Source organism: Orbicella franksi, chromosome 2, assembly GCF_964199315.1.
Source record: "Orbicella franksi chromosome 2, jaOrbFran1.1, whole genome shotgun sequence".
NCBI classification, from domain to species: Eukaryota; Metazoa; Cnidaria; class Anthozoa; order Scleractinia; family Merulinidae; genus Orbicella; species Orbicella franksi.
The window spans coordinates 25,825,124-25,845,010 of record NC_138146.1 but is presented as its reverse complement, the minus strand read 5'-3'; the positions used below and the strand labels follow the sequence as shown (position 1 = coordinate 25,845,010).

General features: G+C 38.5%; 3 protein-coding genes across 3 annotated transcripts in view; all 3 read left to right on the top strand.

The window, feature by feature from the left end:
- The first annotated feature begins 4,690 nt into the window (after positions 1-4,690).
- On the top strand, positions 4,691-7,173 carry LOC145478959 (transient receptor potential cation channel subfamily M member 8-like). Its single transcript, XM_081457172.1, has 4 exons — positions 4,691-5,384; positions 5,456-5,543; positions 6,084-6,294; positions 6,523-7,173. The coding sequence occupies exons 1-4, from the start codon at positions 5,238-5,240 to the stop codon at positions 6,893-6,895; spliced, it is 819 nt and encodes a 272-aa protein (XP_081313298.1). The 5' UTR covers positions 4,691-5,237; the 3' UTR covers positions 6,896-7,173.
- Positions 7,174-8,981: 1,808 nt separating this feature from the next.
- LOC145478953 (short transient receptor potential channel 6-like) lies at positions 8,982-12,578 on the top strand. The gene is made up of 4 exons (XM_081457166.1): positions 8,982-9,701; positions 10,075-10,221; positions 12,162-12,270; positions 12,466-12,578. Exons 1-4 carry the CDS (start codon positions 9,417-9,419, stop codon positions 12,576-12,578), a joined length of 654 nt encoding a protein of 217 aa, XP_081313292.1. The 5' UTR covers positions 8,982-9,416.
- A 5,614-nt stretch (positions 12,579-18,192) lies between these two features.
- The window catches only part of LOC145478946 (transient-receptor-potential-like protein), a 30,546-nt gene continuing 28,851 nt past the window's right edge, over positions 18,193-19,887 (top strand). Inside the window, exon 1 of the mRNA XM_081457153.1 lies at positions 18,193-18,497. The gene's annotated coding sequence lies outside the window, so the exon portion shown is untranslated. The remainder of the gene's footprint in view (positions 18,498-19,887) is intronic.

Here is a 19,887-nt window from a genome sequence, read left to right as displayed (position 1 = left end):
GTCAGATCGCGGGATAGATTTCAAACAGTCTAACTCTATTTTTACGAAAACCTGCTTCCTTCATCTGGCTGGATCACGTTAATAAAACCTCTTCGTTTCATTAATTGCATCTAATTGATTCAAGATCAAAATCGAGACACATGCTAAAATTTACTTTAAAAGACCAGTCTCCTTTCGAATATTTGCAGGCTAATCGAGTGTGTATAGACGGGAAAGACAAACCCCTATATGCTTCTATTATAAGCAAGTGTCTAAACCTCAATAATCGAGGAATTCCAATTGGAGCTAACTGAATTAAATATATCTTACGTGACGCCAGTCACGTAATACATGTAGCGTGTTTAATCTATGTAACTTTGAACTTATATTTTGGGCTTTCTCTACAGTTTTTGTGTATCTTGCGTGAAATAATGAAACAATGTTGTAATAACGACATGGATCAACTCTCTTTTTGTATATTTCCCCCAAAGCATGGCCCACTAATGGAACAAAAACAGACTAGAGTACTCAACAATAGAGTTCTTTGAACATACCGCATTATGCAAATTTGAGAAGAGACTGTCGAGAACTTTTGCATTTTACCTGTGTGAACCTCGATTGCCCAGAAATTTTTTTCCATGTTATTATAGTAGAAACAACACTCTTTTGCACAGTACTCGTTTTAGGTTCATATCGGACATACCAAGGTGCGTTTTAAGCCCGTAAAACTACGCAATTTTTGCCGTTTTCATATGGGCTTGAAAAGGCAATTCTTCAACGGTCGACGGAATCCTTCAGAATGCTTGAAAAATTTAAAACTTCCTATTGTTAGATAGAAGAAAAGTAAAGCTCTTATGCTAAGTTTACCTCGTGTTCTAGTTTTGTAAATTGTTTCAACGCGAATACCGAGAACTTTGTCAATTTTCCAGATATTTTTTGCATATTTAATGAGGGAAAAAGCTATATTTTCGTTTTTTGCGAATTTCTCGAAGACTCTAATTTCTCAGAAAATCGGAATAATATTTTCGAAAGTAGCTCCCTAAAAGCGCTCTTTAGGCAAAGTTTCAGGATTTTCGATTTTTCTAACCTGGCCAGCCATTCTCGATATTTTCAGTCAGTGACTCTTAATTAGAGCTCGGTTGCCGAGAACCAAAACCTGCTCCTTAATCCCCATCGTGTGGTGAGTCGTGCACTTGAGCAAGAGTGATTCAGGGAGCAAAAAAATCTTCAATTCATTTGTTATGCTCAAAACAACATTTCATGTATTTCAAGGATTTTTTATTAGTATGAATTTGTGTCTTTTAGTTTTCGGTGAGGACGACAAGATTTGATACCATCTAATTAATTGGCATGCTCCTTCTGTTAACAAATCCGCCGTATCGTTTTCGATGCTTTAAACGTTTTGCTAGTGAAATAAGCTTGTCCAATATACATTGTAACAAGTAACCGACAATATTGACAGCTTGTGGGTTTTTTTAAATACAGTTTAGACTTGGCGGTTTGACTTCCTTTCCCTTAAGACTACCCAATGAATTATATCCTCTCAGAAGAAGACAAAACATTCTTTTGAACTGCTCCAACAAAATATATTTTGATAATTCGTTACCGTGACTGATTTGGCTACCGGTATGCTCATTTTTTAGTTCCTTTGACAGCCTTAATTGTATAGCTTCTATAACTAAATTTTTTCATTGAAAAAATATTTTCAGGACTGATGAAAGATGAACAGAGCAAGGAGCTTTGCCGTGGAATTTTTGGACTTTCTTCATTTCAGGAGGAACCGAAAATCCCTTCACAAGACAGGTACACGTAATTAGTTATGTTTTAATTCGCTCTGCTCGAACTAAAGTAAATTATTTTCCTCTTAAATTTCATACATTCAAAGCAAACAACACTGCTTGATGGTTGGATGCTCAGGTATTCTAACCTCATGAGAAACAACAAAGTAAAACAGAGAAAGGAAAAATTATTACCTCGAAAAAGCTGATTATCACCGTCAGACGCTTCGAAGAACCCGGCTTAGACTCAACGAAATCCTTCCTCTTTTTGTCCGCGGAATTCTTTGCCTTCCTAAGGCGTTTTTCGTCGTCAGATTTTGAGGCGAGGTCATCCGACTCATAGACTTGAACCACTAGCCAGCCGTCTTTGCCGCGATCAGCGATCAGCGATCTTTATTAACTTCTGCCTCTTGCGAATGATTTGTTGTGCTTCCTGTGACAAACTGCGCACTCGAGTGGGGTCGTCAGCACTGGTCTTTATTCGTGCTAATGAATTTATGGTATCCCATGGCCAATCAAAAGGCGCCACAGATACTCCTGCAAAGAATTGCTTACATACCAGCGGAAAATACATTTTTTAAGTCGCGTAAGAACCTAAGGTGCCTTACAGTCTAGAAATTTAGTTGTCGGCAACTATTTTGTTATCAGCAACTAAATGTTATCCACAACCGAAAAATGTATTGTGTAAGATGAGTTGACGAAAACTAAACGCTAAATTTTTAGCTATCTACAACTAAGCACTTTCCCTTTTTGAAAAGAGAAACTACACAAAAACCGACTATATTCACTTGAGAGAGGTGTCCGCGATTTGTTGTATAACAGAAGGGAACATTACGTCTTTCAGTTTAATGCCAACTTCCTTTTCCTCTATTAGAAACTAAAACTACTAATAATGGTACAAAGAAAGTAGTGATTTTACCACAAGGTATTTTAAATAACAATTTTCGAAGCTAATTGACTTGAGCTGAAAAACTCAACCATTTTGCGTTTGACCATCGCAATGATATTACTACATGAGCCTGGACAGGTATACAAAAGAAAAAAAAATTGTATGACAACGTTTCCAGATTTAACTCACCCATGTGTGAAAGGCAAACTTACTTACCTAATTCTTTCTGTCCGACACTAATTGAAAATAACCCAACCAAAATGTCTTTGGAATGAAAAACAGAGAGGAATTTTAAGGCATTCAGTTTACGCTTTGTTTGTGTTATGTTTGCGCGTCAGGTTATGATAAGTCAGATGGAATACCAAGTGAAGGTTAGTTCAGCCATAATCTCCTACTGTTAAAATCGCTTTATAGATGGAAAATTATGCTTATATTATATCTGCTTTAAAAAAAGACTGAGAAGGCCGGGTAAATAGAGGGTATTGACATTACCCATTATTTCATGTAATTTCGCTGTAGAAATCTCACCAACTACTCTTTTCAGCTATTTTTTTTCCGTCGGAACTTTCGCCTGACGCCGAAACGTTTATAGCTAAGTAACACTTGCATGTCGCACTCATTTTTCATGCAAGGTCAAACTCAGGGATAATGAATCATGTCCTCGATTCAGTGAAGTAATCAGAGAGCTAGAAACTCAGTAATACGAGGTCGAGAAGAAGCACTAATGACTGGCCCATGGAAACCCGAGACTCTGGGGAACATTGAGGTCGAGGGGAACCAAAACTCACTGTTTCCCGCGGGACCAGTCATTAAGTGTTTTTTTATACCTTCCAGCTCAAAAAATAAAAAATAAAAAAAACTGAGAAGAAATAGTTTGCTTGAGGCCGGCTGGCTCGCAAATTTGCAGCAGTTTCAAGGAGCACGACCTGATCACGTGCAAGTCGCCTATTAGCTCTCAGCTTAGAGCTAAATACTTATCGACACTTAAATAAAGTCCAGTCGGGGTGAAAACGCATTTGAGTTGGGAGGTATAGCAATTATCATTTATGGCTAAGTTTAGTGGCCAACACTAACACATCATGTAAACATTAATGGATTAACGTAGGAAACCGCACACTCATAAACATAACTTTTCCCACATCAAGATATTTTGATCGGGTTTCACGTTTCCAAACTTCGCATCAAAGTTTTCTTTTGGCAGAAGAAAAGGCGTTAAAGGAACTATTAGACAGCGAGGAGAGTCATACAGGAGAACACTGGAATGTTGATGACATCAGGAAAATTGTCACTGCCAAGCATTTGTGTTCTTGTAGAGATCCCATTGTGATGGGTTTTAAGGTAATAACAATAATGAAAACTTTAAGATTATCTAAAGCATTCATCCCTGTACATCTTTCTCACGTTCCTCTTGTTTCACTGATAGCCAGTACAGTTCAGATCAAAAGAGGGGTACTGGAGTGATAAAGCTGTGTTCGTAACCATTATAGACACAACTACGTACGAGATATGAGTTTCAAACTCGTTGTCCACGACCCCTAGAGGAATCAGTTACTTTAGTCTACCAGTTACACAGACGGTATCTATAACATGCAAGATTTAACCACAAGAATGTTGCTGAAAATTGAGAAAAAGCTATGTATTTTTTAATTACGATTTTTTTTGTAACAACTGATCTAAGGTAAGCCGCACGCTGCGAAAGCTAGCTGATACTTACACAGAGAACACTGAGTTCTTAAAAAAGCTTGCAGACCAGACTGAAGACTTCGCTGTACAGCTTATTGATCAGGTGACTGCAAAAGAGGAGCTGGTTATAAAAGACCTGCCTGAACACGTTGATCGCTATGCTTCAATGCTAAGCGACATGACTGATGATGCAATTATCCACTCGCAAAGAAAGGTAAGAAGAACGGCCCTTGTGCTTAGCGTAGTCCTTTTATTTCCATCTGCTGAAACCTTAAAACACTCCTGCTTGAAGAGCACCACACCATAGTAAGAGTACATACTATCTATTTTAACAATCCTAGTCCAATCTTTAAGATTCTTCGCACATGCGAGACCAAAACCACAAGGGTACCAAATGTTCTGGGGTTGTCCCGTGGGTAGACAAACAACCAGTTCCCGCTTAATAATAAAACTCCAAATGCCCAGCCCAGGGATTAAGATTTAAGCAAATGCCCGGTTATGGTACAGGGGCTGGGGATTGCTGAAATTGACTGATGCATTACATATGTCCTTACGTTCAAAATTCCCCATGCACTCGTCCAAAGTCACTTGACAGCATCTTTGAATGCTTTTCGAAAAACCATACTTGCTTTCCCCCTTTTGATACCGATAAAACGTGCCATGCAGATTCTTCACACTGTCCATTGACCACAGATTACATCATAGTCACATTACAATGGTCGATTACTCCACAATAATGCGACGAGTAAAAAGTAAAGTGAACATTCATAGAAGAAGATCGAATTTTGAAAGAGATATCATCACCAAAAATGATTTAAGTCAACCATCTTCTTCTCACCTTATTTATCTTTATTTGCGATCTTTACCTGCAGTTTGTTGCACACCCATTATTGTACAAACGGCTCATCATGAGGTGGAACCTTGGTTTACCCGATGTTTTAAAACCCTATGGAAAGTTTCGAAGCCTGCTGTTTTTGTTGATTCTGATAGATACAGTTTTGGCTCCACTTCTGCTTCCAACCATTGCATATGCCTCCTACAGGGACCAAAAGAAGGTATCCAGATACTTATAGTCTAAAACAAAGGAAGTCAGTATTCGTTCTAATTCTGCTTTCGTTTTTGACAGAGGCGAAAGATTTTGGATACTACAAAGGAAAGCAGTGAACTTGGACCCTTGAATGATGAAAGATCAGATCTAGAGCAGGATATATTAGGTATATGTAACATATAAGAATTAGGTATATGTAACAACAGAAATGCTTTATAGTGAAGAATGATCATTGCAGTAAGTTTTCCAATTTAAGCAACCGGAAAGAAGAAGCCTGAAAAAATCAGGGCTTCAACGGGATTCGAACCCGTGACCTCCGCGATACCGGTGCGATGCTCTACCAACTGAGCTATGAAGCCACACATTGGGAGCGAGGTCAATTTATTGAGTTCATATCTTCCCGTGCGGAGTGAAATGCTTTAAATAGTCAATTTATTGAGTTCATATCTTCCCGTGAGGAGTGAAATGCTTTAAATAGTCGTTAAACAGAAGATTAGAAACATAATGCAAGACAATACAATATACGGTAATAGATCAAACTGAAAACTTTTGACAAAAAAACCCCAGCAAAATGTGGACTTTAATACTTCTTACAGCAGTTGAAGAATCGGTTTTATAAGTTGAGAGAATTGGACATAGTCATCTTCAGAGTTCAACACATCAAAGAGCGAGACTAACGTCTACCTCTCGGTTTTTTATTCAACAGACAAATACCTCAGTTTCTTTACCACACCTCTGGTCATATTCGTAAAAGACAAGCTCAATCAGGTGGTTTTTATTGCCCTTCACGTCCGTGTTTGCATCTTGGCTTCTACCGTTTATCCAAGGCTCGAGGAAATCTTGATATTTGTTTTCTTCGCTAGCTTGGTCGTTCGTGAGCGACAGGAATTCAAAGCGTCACCGTTAAAATACTTTAAGTAAGATATGCCAGTTTTATTTTGAATGTGTTGTCAGCTGGTTACCATTGTCTTCCTTTTTTTTTGGTGGCAGGAGTTTATCTCTCTAGGACATACATCAGCTTATGGTTCTGAAACCGGACTCTATTATGATACTCGACCGGAAGACTTTACTAAAAACTATTCCATATTACATCACTGTTAGTTCTTTACATTTACATTTCATTCACAAAATTTCTTCCGTTGCAGGGACATGTGGAATTACCTTGATGTTATTACCCTTCTTATCTACGTCCTGATCATGATCCTGCGTGTAGTGACCATGGCACGTGGTGTTGATCCTCACCACAATCGTTTGCTGGAAATTGTTAACTACTTTTACGGTGTCAACACGATGCTCTTGGTTTTGCGCTTCTCCAGCATCTTAGAGCTAAATTCAGTTGTAGGTCCTTTACAACTGGCATTGGTTCGAATGCTTATTGACCTGCTTATTGTTCTTGTGCAATTTTTCTTCATCATTATAGCCTTCTCGTTGGCCATCACAAAGTGCTACATAGCAGAAATGTCATACATGACCTCAACTAATAACCAAACAGAAGGCCTGGCCAAATACGATAAGTGAGTTTTCGATTCAGACACAGAGTGATATCGTCAACTAGGTTTGACGTTATACTCGGTAATAAATTTTATAATCATTCTTCACTTAGGTCCAACGATAGGGCGGGCTGAAGACGTTTTTAGCAATACTTGCTAATAAGAGAACTTTGTTTACGTCCTTGTCTCTTTACTGCCTCAGGCAGGTGGACCACACTCTCACTCTTCTTTTTTAAGGCAGCAACATAATTTTCTAATTTTGCGTGTCCAAGTTTTAAAGCCGGACAGTTCCACAGCTCGGCGCATGAGCAAGTAACAACGTTAGAACATCCCATACGATTGTTTAAGAAAAGATTAAAAGATCAGAGTGGGCTGATGAGTTTTGCAGAAATTTTTCTTTGAAAGTTTTGTGGCAGTCGCGAAAACGCTGCGATTTAGTTTCATTTTTCATTGCAATTCCTTCTATATGTACCGACTTGCAAGTACCACTCAATTGCATTGTTTATGAACCAATCGGATGCGAGTACATAACTCGTGCTCGTGTCCAGAACACTGATTCCACGTTCAATTTAACAAATTGACGTCAGTTTTTTATGCGTCTGTCCTCTTCTTGGTGATAAATTGCGTCATAACATTGTCAAAGTAGCTGTAGAACCACGAGCTGCAGCGAGTGGTTCCGCAGTAACCTTTGACAATGATATGACGAAATGTATCATCAATGAAAGGACAGACGCATAGAAAACTGACCTTTATTTGCTTTCTACAATAACAAGACCCCAAAATGGTCAAATGCCGGGAATAAATAAGACGCCGTTAACTTGCCGTAAACAAAGATAAGTGAATTTTATTCAAAATGACGCGAACATTGTCAAAAGCCTTTCTCGTTTTTTGATTGGCTACTTAAAAAAGTCCATAAAATCTCATTGGTTAAAAAGTTGACAGTTTGACAGCTGAAATTTGAACTTGAAAGCTTGCACAAATTAAAATTTATCCGTCTGTACTCTTATTGATGATAAAAATGAGCCAATCAGCGCGCGCGAAATTAAACAGTTATTGTAAAAACTAAATTCGACACTTTCTTTGCAATTGTTGCGACATCATCCGCGAAATTTGGGCATCATTCAGTCTACTTGCCTAAATTACAGTCCGTGATTGCTGAACTACATGTGGTTGAGTAAGAAAGCAAGAAACTGGCTTTATTATCACACGAAAGCTTGGGCATGCGCCGAGTCGTGAAATTCTTCCTTTAGACTTTCTTCAGGGTATACAAATTATTAATATCTTATAACAGGCCGCACACGACGCTGAATGGAATAGAGCATAAAAACACTCTGTCTGCCGAGCCATTAGTCCCTGATTACTTGCGTTATTTATGTTTTTGTGTTTGCAATCTGGAGAGCATTATGACGCTTTGACTCGTTTTACAATTTCTTGCTACTTAAATAACGTGGTGCTGCTCTTTCTTTCAACTGCTCCCGATTAATAAATTTATACATTTATTTTCTTCTAACAATGCTTTCCTTTTTTTTTCAATTGTAAGGTATTGCAAACAAGGGGAAATCCAGTGGTAATTTTATGTAATTTTGTCTACATAAACAAGAAATATACGTGATAGAAACCGACGTTTCGGTTCATCTTGCGCGGTCATTATCAAGGTTACAAAAAGTGGTTTGTGATGAGGCTAAGTTGAAGCCTCATCACAAACCGCTTTTTATCTTTAATTTTGTAACCTTGATAATGGCCGCGCAAGATGCACCGAAACGTCGGTTTCTATCACTTATATTTCTTGTTTCATGTATTTCCAAATCGTTTCTTATAAGAATTTTGTCTACATTTCTCTAAAACACTGGCAAACAGTTGGAAATTTGCCCTTGTGGATACAAGCTATTATTTATTGGATTTATTTTGGATATATGTATATTTCTTTTCAAGTGTTTATCAAAATTTTGTCATGTTATAAAGTCAAAAAAATGTTCTATTCGACCGTTTCGTAACGAAATTTTGCTGCACGTTATGATCGAAATAAGTTTTGCAATTACTGGTATATGTAATTGTGGTTCACAGTTAGATGGGCCTATAACCGGAGCGGGGGGGGGGGGGGGGGGGGCGGAGCTTATAAGCGGTAGTTAGCGGTATGCTATTTCATAATGAAATGAGTTTCCGCTGAACAGAGTGACCTTGTTGCCGTCATGCTGCAGAATAACTGGTCATAAAAATCTCTAAAAAAAAATTGAAAATAGCGGGTGAAATGTTCACAGTTTGTATTCACAGTGGAATCCCACTTTTTCGAACCTTCAAAAGAAACGAAAATTGGTTCGAAAAATCGGATAGACTGAGAAATCGGGGGTAAAATCAAAGAGTTTGACTAAGGGAAACGACTTTCGGTTCGAGTTATCGGGAGGTTCGAAAAACTGAGGGTTCGAGAAATAGGGAGTCCACTGTATTAATTATAACTAACCACTGACACAAGCTTGGGCGGCTGAAAAGACAAGAATCTAGAATTGTATTGTCATGAACATAACAGTCATTATGTGATACTATATATATCTATGGCATTAATTCTGTCATCACTGATTATTACGAAATCTCATGAGGTAGATACAGATGCAAGACTCATCCACATTTTTCTTTTTGTCACCTCTAGCTTGTTGAAGACCTCCTGGCAGCTCGTCTTGTCTGTGTTTAGTCAAACGGACTTACAGAAATTGGAATCTCCCACTAGTTTCACCACGGATGTTGTGGCAGCTCTATATTTGATATTCTTGGTTTTGTCCGTTATAATGTTGATCAACATGTTAGTGGCTTTACTCAACCACACATACGACAATGTCAAGGTAGGATCAACTCATAGCAACCATATTTTTCTATTAATACTGTGCCCTTCCACGGTACTAAGTTACATGAATAACACCGACCCAATCCTTACAGCTGCAAATAGTAGAATCGTTAATCACAGTGCAAAATTGCATAAACATGAGGCAAACGGAGGAGAAAATGTTAATTATTAACGAGTTATGCTTCGATAAAAATAGAATTCATTTTATTTACTTAGCCTGGGAGATGACTGGCATTTCAGGCTAAGTACTCCTGTACTAATTGTGGACACCGAAAACAATCAAACATGATTTTTCTCAGGATGCAACAACATCAAATCGAAAAGCAATTACTAAGCAATATTAGTTATGTTATTCCCTTCGTTTTTCCTAGACCAATGCAGACGTTGAATGGAAATTTGCAAGGGCTGTTGTTGAAAATCAATACAGGAATCTACATTGCATTGTTGTGCCGTTTAACTTGCTGACTGTTCCAATCGTATCGATGTACTTCAAAGCCAACGGTAACTCTCGACAAGAGGTACTAAAAAACTTCATTTCTTGATTTAACATTTGTTTGTTTGTATTTCATTCAAGAAGTATAGGTAATCACTCGGTTTCGAGTTCAATATGGAATCAATTTGCACGAGCGAGTTTTTCAAAAAGCGAGCCGCTTCGGCGAGTGCAATTTCAGCTTTTTTAAAAACTCACAAGTACTAACTAATTCCAAATTGAACGAGAAAAACCGTGTGATTACATATTAATAATATAAACATGAAAAAATTCGCGTGGAGGAAATGCCGGAAGATCTTTCTTGAAGCCATTTTTTCTCATTCGAGAAAACTTTTTTCAAAGTTTCCGCACTAAATTTTCGTCATCGTTTTACGTGATATCATTGGCTTAGAAAATTTCCTCTTTTATTTCACCCAATCACAATCTAGAAATACGATGTTTAATTTGCACTGGTGTTACACTTTTTGCAGTGGTGTTACACTTGAACTGCACTGCTCTCAGCCAATCAGAATCGAGTAATTTTTTCATGTATATTATTATCATAATAGTATGCTTTCCTAAGTTTGTGACTGTAGTTTGAACGTTGAATATAATATGTCTTTGCAGTTCTTCATTTCAAAGCGAAAAAAAAAACAAAAAAAAAAACCGAAGTTCCTACGAAGTCAAAAAATCCATTCCTGTAATTTACTACTTTTCAAATTTCTCAAGCTGTTTAATTAAGGCCTGGGTCAAAAATTTTTTTGGTAAAAATAATTATCGGTTAGATTAATTTCTAAAGACATAAGCGACCACGGCACCAAATTTAGTACACAATTTAACACAATTACAGGGAGGTTGTCATTTTGAGGTAAATTTGGTAAATTTGGTTCTTCAGACGGGTCGCGTGGCAAGTCACGTGACGTTAAGTGGAAAATAACCAATATTTCGCGGATTGGTCATCCAGCGAAAACGGGTTTTAGATGTAGGCCGATGCAGGTCAATTATTTTCAGCTTTCGGAGAAAAATGTTATTGGGTCAAAGGTTTTTTTTTTTTTTCGAGAAAATTCGACATTTAATCATTTGTATTTTCTGAAGATCATTTCAGTCGTACAAAGGTGAGTTCTCAACCAATTCGCCGATTTACCAAATTTTAACAAAATGAGCACGTGACAAGTCACGTGACAGATAATTAAAAGAATAAGTTAAAGGAGAAGGTCACTCCAAAAAACGTATTATTTTTGTCAACGCTAACAAAAACCTCGCACTAAGTCTAGCCACTCACCGAAGTTTCAGCCTCTAAAGTGCAGGTTTTCCTTAAAAACTTCGTCTCCAGTGAAGCTCAAAAACCGACATCGTTGCCGCCATTTTGAACAGTTTTAAGCAGCCAGCCTGCGTTTTCGTGGCGTTTCTCCGTCCAAGGGATTATGTCCCGATGGCTCCCGACAAGACCTTTAACCACCACTTTGGGTTATGAATGCTCTTGAAACGTGTTATTTCGAGCCAAACTTGCTCCAAACCCAGAAAATGATAGCATTGAAGATAGTAAAGAGGATAATCAATAGAAAAAAAAAATGCATTTTGCTAACCTTGTGAAGGATGCCAAACCAGTTGAAGGTTTTTCTGCTTCCCGCCAATTTCGACTTAGCGCGAATTGGACGGAATGACGTCACGTAAACACGACCTGGCTGCCAAGTACATTTTCAAAATGGCTTCTCCCAAAGTCGAATTTTGAGCTTCTTTCGAGAGGAATTCCTTCGGGATAGCAGGCTTTATAGAGGCTGAAACTTGGGTGAGTGGAAAACCTAAATGTTTACTTGCTATAGGTCGAGACAAAAAAGTAAACTGTTTGGACTGTTTTTCTCCTTTAAGGGAAGAGAAAACGTCTAATTTAATAATAAGGCAAAATTTCAGCACGGTTATACAAATATATCACGAGATATAGCTTCCCAGCCATAATTCCCTAAACTGCTAAGAGTTATATGATTTTAGGACGCAGATAATCGACGGAAAGAGTACAGGACTTATTACCACCATCGTTTGTTTCCGTTAATCACTGGACGCTACAAAAAGAAATATGGTGGATCATTTCCTTTGTCAGGTATGCCTTTTTCGTTTTGTTTAGTACAGGCTCAATGGTCAGTCATCAAGCTAGGGAACTTTGCTTGTCATCGAAAGTAGTGCAAAAATATTGAGAAAAGAACTTCCTGGGATATTAAAAAAGTTTTCTTATTTTGGATAATATACCTACTGACCCAAAATTATTGATGATGCCCATGTTTATGTCATGTTCTAGTTGAAGAAAAGATTGACTTGATGATGGAAAAGTTACAAATCTCACCTAGCTGCGTTGAAAGTGCCTTGGAAAATCAAGTAAGTAATATTGTTTTTCTTTTAAACACTCAGTAAAAACAAATAAATGATGTAGCTGTAAGACAAAAATAATGCTTTAACAGCTAGAACACTTCATTACATCACGGATTTCTTCTCACTCTCATACATACTTCTCAAACATTCCTGACATTATTTCCATTTTTCAGTCCTAGGGAATTACAATTACTCCAGTATTTGGAAAATGGTTGTGCCAACCGATTATCATCTCCACCCCGTAGCACCTACATTTCAAATAAGTCAAATAAGCTAAATGCTTGTTTAATCTCCATGTGGTATATGTATGATTGATAAAAAGCTCGTGAACAAACACGATATCTGCAATCTTGGACAGAATAAAATGGAACAATTATTCCCCATACCCCCCCCCCCCCCCAAAGCAATGATGAAGGCGCGAAGGAGCAAAAACGCGCCATTTTGGCATCATTGAAATGGAGGGAGGGGTGGTCTAGATGTTCCATTTTTTTTGTCCAAGATTGTGGGTCTTGATACTGCAGCTGTCACAATCCCTACTTAAGACATGTCTTCTTGTTAACTACAGGGCGAAGTTAACCTGGGTGCCTTAAAAGATCTCGTCATCGATAGCACTTCTGTTGCTGTTCATTCACCAGGAAACGAAAGTGATTCCATGGGAGCGGAATTAGCAAAGCCCTCCTTGACTGACGATCACATGAAGATGTCGACCACTGTCTAGAGCAGTCTGGCAGCCGCTTACCCATAGATGAAAACATATACACCTGATCATGTGTGACCAAATTAACATTACTTCTAGGGCTGACAGGCATGAACGTACAACCAGCCGCACATAGTGCTAGTTAAATTTACCCTGATGATGATCTGCTGATACATTTGTGGTAGCTGACGCACGGATCGATGGCGGATGAATGCAGTCATACTATATCCCATCTGAAAGGCTGATGCTACCCAAAGCTTTATTTAAAGAAACTAAACGATCAGAAGCTCAGCGTTAAAAGAAGAATTTTACGCTACATGCAAGATGAAATTAAACAAACCATTTTAATCCGATTTGTTAAATTTTCATTTTTGTTTTGTCTTTGTGTAATTAGACTGCTCTTTTAGCTTTTCGGTACTGCATCTGTAATTTAAGTGCTGGATTTACTTTCATTAGGGCCTCGTACACACTACGACTGAGAAATTCGAAAATGTAGCTTTCTTTCTACGGTTAGGCCTACCGTCCACACTAATCCGTCACGAAAACTGAGCTTTTCGAAAACGCTCTTCAAATCGGAGGAATTTGAAAACGCTGGCTTATCGTTTTCGTGTGGACGGAAAACAATTTGAAAATGGAGCTTTTTGACAACGACATAGCACGATAATCGTGTAATTTCCCTGACCAAGTTTTCCTCAAACACAAATCCAGAATGACCAGTGATTGAATTACGTTTTCAAATTCCTCCGGCCTAGCGTGGACGGAAAACATCTGATGTGTTTTCAGAGTGAAACCTTCGTTTTCAAATTCCTCCGGCGTAGAATGGACTGGGCCTAAACATTAATGTCAAAAAGTTTAAGTATATTCTATTCTCGATAACTCGAACCTTCAAGGGAAATTGAAAAAGGTTCGAGTTATCGGGAGTTTGGAACAAATGACCAGAAATAAGAGTGGAAAGAGGTGTTTACTGTATTTCTACATGTATTCATAAATTTTCCGGGGAAGGAATGCACGTGCCATGCACGTTGCACTTAAAGGGACTCAAGAGATTTATTGACATTTTAATGAAGGAGTTAAGCAACAAATCTGAGATACAATGCACCGTAGTTAAATATACCCTGCACCAGCAAAACCTGAACTGGACTGGCAAGTCTTGAGTAACAAAAAAAGAAGAAAAAAGAAGTAAACAAAAACAAAAAACAAACAAACAAACAAACAAAAAGAAGAAAAAAACAGAGGAAGACTACAGGGCTGCTTCAAAATATAAAATTCAACGTTCTGGACTACAGTGCTAGCTGTTTGTTCTGACTTGCCACGTGCTGGAAAACCCGAAATTCCTACGAAGTCAAAAATTCCATTCCTATTATTTTCTACCTTTTAAATTTCTCAAGCAGTCAAATTAACTTTCTTGACAATAAGTGCATGCCGTGATGTCACGAGTAAGCCAACGAGAAGCCTTCTGACGAACTCGCTTTGTTTTTGGCGGAGCGCGCTGGTCAGCCACAGAAAGAAACGTATTTTTCCAGGTATTCCACAAATTTTCAGGATCATCGTAATGTTTCAGAGTTTCGCAAGGGAGCTTGCCTAAATCATTACGGAATTTGAGAGCATCAAATTTCGATAATCCTTGTATGAAATGTATTTCTGAGATTTGCCGGCTGTTACTGATATTTTGCGTACTGCATAAATGGATAATGGTCTCTGAAACTAGTGTGGAGAACCCCAGAGCAGGCAATTTTGTTGGGGCCGGTTAGTTAATATAACATCGATTTAAGTAATGCACTTTAATTGGATACCCGAATCGGTGTTTTGATAACTTGAGACAATTGGTATGTTTCGGTAATGGACCTAAATAAAACTGCATATAAGGATGAATATTTTTAGTAAATTAGTTGTGAGTGGCTTCCAGAATAAATAGCCTTTGCTTCAACAAACTTTGTGGTAAAATTTCTCAAATGACCGCAACTGTGATTGCACAAATGTTATTGCGCTTTAAATGAGGTAAAACGCTTGGCTTTGAAGAGTGTTAAAATAGAAGAAGGTCCGGACAAACTACCTCATGATCAGTTCAAATTTTATCTCCAGAGGGAACATTAGCGGTCGGGTGACCAGATCACCTACCCAGCTTAATATACCGCTTTTTTAAACCAAGTCGGGACAGAGATCTTTTTATTACAGAACTGTAACTTTGTGAAATGCCTTAAAACCCCATTTTAAATTAAGTGAATCTCTTATCATTTTTAAACGTAAAATAAAAGCCTTCCTCTTAAATCAATTTTTAGTGTCATAAATTTTATATGTAAATAGTTTTTTAATAATTGTTTATCGATAATCTTTGAATATTTTTTTTTCATTATCTTTATCATTGTCTCTGAAAAGCCCCCATGGGGAGTTGACAATAAAATTTGTATTCTATTTTATTGTTATCAGTTAATGTGGAACCAAGCGGGCTATTCACTTGATAAACACTACTTCCGCGACGGTCGCTACATGTAACATACAATATTCGTTAGATCTAGAACAATTGAGATAACACAAAATGGGTAACGGAGGATGTGCTCTAGGGACGGTTATAACTTATTTCTTCTGTAATCGTTGGAGATCAAGTGCTGGTATTCGATAATAAATTGCATACAATCACCAGTCGTTTTATATTTTTGTTTGAGAAAATCTCGGCCAGGAAAATCACGTGGTTCTCCTGATCCTATCGTGTTCGAAAAGGTCCGTTTTAAAATGTTTTCCGTCCACACGAAAAGTTAAAGCGGGCTTTTTCAAATTCCTTTGGTTTGAAGTGTTTTCGAAAAGCTCCGTTATCGTGACGGATTACTCTGGACTGTAGGCGTAACCGTAGAAGTAAAGCTGTATGCGTTCTTAAATTCCTCCGGTATAGTGTGCACGGAGTCTGGAGCAGCCAGCGACGTCAATAAGCACCACCAAACAAAAAGTTTAATGAGCAGAACAAAGGCTCTACAAGTGTGTTCAGTAAATCTTTGTACATTTCATAGCCGTCCTCTGCAAAACAACAACGCAAAATGATCATGAACACGAACGATGAGTCGAACTGATAATTTTTCGTATTTCCATTTAGACTTGAACGCTGTCATTACATATTTAGCCTGAGCGAGATTTTAGAGCCATAGGCATCCTGGACAAATTCAATTTTACAAGACGTTGTCCTCGGCGTCGCCGTCGTCATTGTTAAGATCCGTATATTTGCATCTCGGATGCTGGAGGGTCGATACACTTGTTTAACAACTGAGGTCTGTCATCCTACGTGGCTGCTTTGTGCTAGCTCATGTTTTATCCCAAGACCAGTCTAACGCAGATGAGAGTATCGTGTAAAAACCGTAAAAAATCACATAAATTGCAGCTCTTTGCCAAGGTTTTTTTTAATTCAGCGATTAAGTTGTCGAGAGCTTCGGTAGAAGTTTTTCCCTCCTGCTGCACCAATCTCGTATACGTTACTTCGCCGATGCAATACCTTTTCATCTTCTCCATTACTACACCCGGGCATTCGTTTGCATCTTCTTCTTCAGTGTGGCTTAAGGCTTTGAACACTTAAAGGCCATCGTCATCAATAACGTCCATGAACATGGCGAGTTGATACTCGGGGCTTTCCCGTTCCAAACCAAGTAATTATTACAGTATTTCTCTTTCCATAGCTTCCAATTCTCGAGGATCTCGCTACTTGATTGACCTCAAATCTAAATGTTGCGGAGACAATGATATCTGGTGGAATAACATTGAAAATTGTAATGCTTTAGGCGGCGAGGCACCGGAAATTTTTTTCGCTCCTAGGCATTCGTAGACGGTAGACGTTGTCGACGAATTTGAACTACCCTTTTGCTGCAACGCGTAGTATTAGATGACAGAGAGAACCTTAAACGAACGTCATCAATCAAGGCTTAATCTGGCAACTGTAACTCAAGATACACAAGGTGAACGCGTATTTTAATATATAACTGTATGTATAGCATAAATTGCAAAGCCGTTACAGAACATAAGCGTGCATATAAAGAATGTTTAGCAGATTAGCATATTATAACCTTAAATTAAGAAATGTCCGCCATTTTGAATAATCAAATCCAGCCGGTGTCAGAAACTCGTTTGTCCAGTTTGGCTATGACGTCAGTGCTTTCTCATTGGCTCACAGACAAGTCTTTTGTTCTTTCGCTTTATAAGTGCGACACCACCCGGATGGTTGGGCGGCTAATTAACTCCACCGCAATATGCACATCTCTCTTAATCTCTCTTAAGACAATCTCTCCTGCATATATAATCAATATTCTTCCTCAACCATCCCTCTAAACGTCCCCCAATGTCCCGTCACAGCCTACATTTCATTAATTCCCCACATATACCTACACATCATACATCTCATTAATCCCCCACATATACCTAAACAGCCTACATCTCATTAATCCCCCACATATACCTACACAGCCTATATCTCATTAATCCCCTACATATACCTACACAGCCTACATCTCATTAATCCCCTACATATACCTACACAGGAATACATCTCATTAATCCCCCACATATACCTACACAGCCTACATCTCATTAATCCCCTACATATACCTACACAGCCTACATCTCATTAATCCCCTACATATATCTACACAGCCTATATCTCATCAATCCCCTACATATACCTACACAGCCTACATCTCATTAATCCCCTACATATACCTACACAGGAATACATCTCATTAATCCCCCACATATTCCTACACAGCCTACATCTCATTAATCCGCTACATATACCTACACAGCAATACATCTCATTAATCCCTTACATATACCTACATAGCAATACATCTCATTAATCCCGTACATATACATACACAGCCTACATTTCATTTAATTTTTATCATATCTTTAAATTTTAGCTGTATTCTATTTTGTTATTACCCAGGCAGTGAGGCCTGGGTTTAAATTTCGGCTCCTTTTTTTTTTTTTTCACGTTCAGTCAGAGATCGCCATCTGGTCTCTAAAGCGCATGCGCCACCTGTGCATGCGTGCAGCACATGGAGTTTACAGAGGTTGTCGTCGAGAAAAGTTAGCACGGATTCCATGATTTCTAGGGCGATGAAATCACATACAAACGAACACACCGTTCAAGGTAGACCAACACTAAAGGACGTTAAGCGTTTTCGGAACGGGTCGCTGCAAGCCTTACGAGAGATCGTTTTAGACGTGATCGTGAACCAAGCAGAATCCCAGCACGAGCTCAAGAACGTCTGAGCAACAAGAGCAGAAAGGTTAGAGAATTTGTTTACGAATTCATCTGTTCGAGTACACCTAAGTAAAGAGGGTTCCCAATAGGTTTGGCGGGATGCGAGATTTGGCTTTTTTTCCTGTGATATTTGGGATTTGAGCTGAAAACAGAGGCGGGAAGCGGGAATTACAATTACGAGCGTGAGCGGGACTTCGTGTTTTTATGGGGTTGGGTTGCGGGATTTGCAAGAGGAACAGAGCGGGATACGGGATTTCAATTCTTACGTGACCTCATAAATTGTTATTGACCAGTGCAAAAACCACAAGCTGGCAGAAACGAACCGTATAGCTGTGTCAGGTTTCAAGTAATGAATAGCAAACGCTCTGTATACTGTAGGGTTCTGTCAAACGTATCGTCCATTTCCGACATTTTTGATGCTTGCGTCTGTAATTTTGACCTATCGATCCTTTCTAGTTTTTCTAGTCTTTCGACCTTTTCCAAAGCGCTTGGCTTTTTTTGGCCAGAATGGCCACACTAGATGGCGGTGATAGTGATTTACCGAACGAAGTATGCGACATTACGAATTGCGTCACAATATATTTAACAATTATTCACCGAAGTGGAGGTAAATATCCACCACTTTCACAGGTACTGAGGTGAATAATTGTTTTAGTTTATACCACACAAGCTGAATAACTAGCGGACCAAAGAGTAACTTTATTTCTTTAAGAGTAACTTTATTTGAAATGGGAAGCCATTTTTCAAAATTGTTGATGGATTCTTTACCCCAAGATCTCCAGTGTTACCGACTCATAATTCATCAACCCAGCTCGTTGAAGACATCAATGACTTCTTCATTCAAAGAATTATCGGCTTTAGAGACGAGCTACAGAAAACTTTCAAAACTGGTACTTTTCACTCTATCGCCGGCGAAGCAGTTTGTCAAGAACTGTTCTCGTTTAGTTTAACAAGCTGCACTTCGGTTCATCATGTTATTAAAGCCCTATCAACGAAATCCTATCCCTTGGATCCTATGCCAACCCGATTACTGAAAGACCATCTCGATGACATCGAGCCTACTTTAACTGCTATTGTCAACGAATCATTGTTAACTGGTGTGTTTCCCACTTGTCTTAAGCAGTCCCTTATACGTCCACTATTGAAGAAACCAGATCTTGATCAAGAAATTCTGAAAAACTATAGACCTATAGCAAACATTCCTTTCTTAGCCAAAATCATCGAAAAAGTTGTAGCTCTTCAAACATATTCATACTTGGAAACAAATAAGCTGATGCCACCTTTGCAGTCTGCTTATCGTAAGAACCACTCTAGATCTACAGAAACTGCACTTTTACGTGTTCTGAATGACATCCTAATGACTCTAGATCATTGTCAAGATGTTATCCTTGTCATGCTAGATCTGTCCGCTGCCT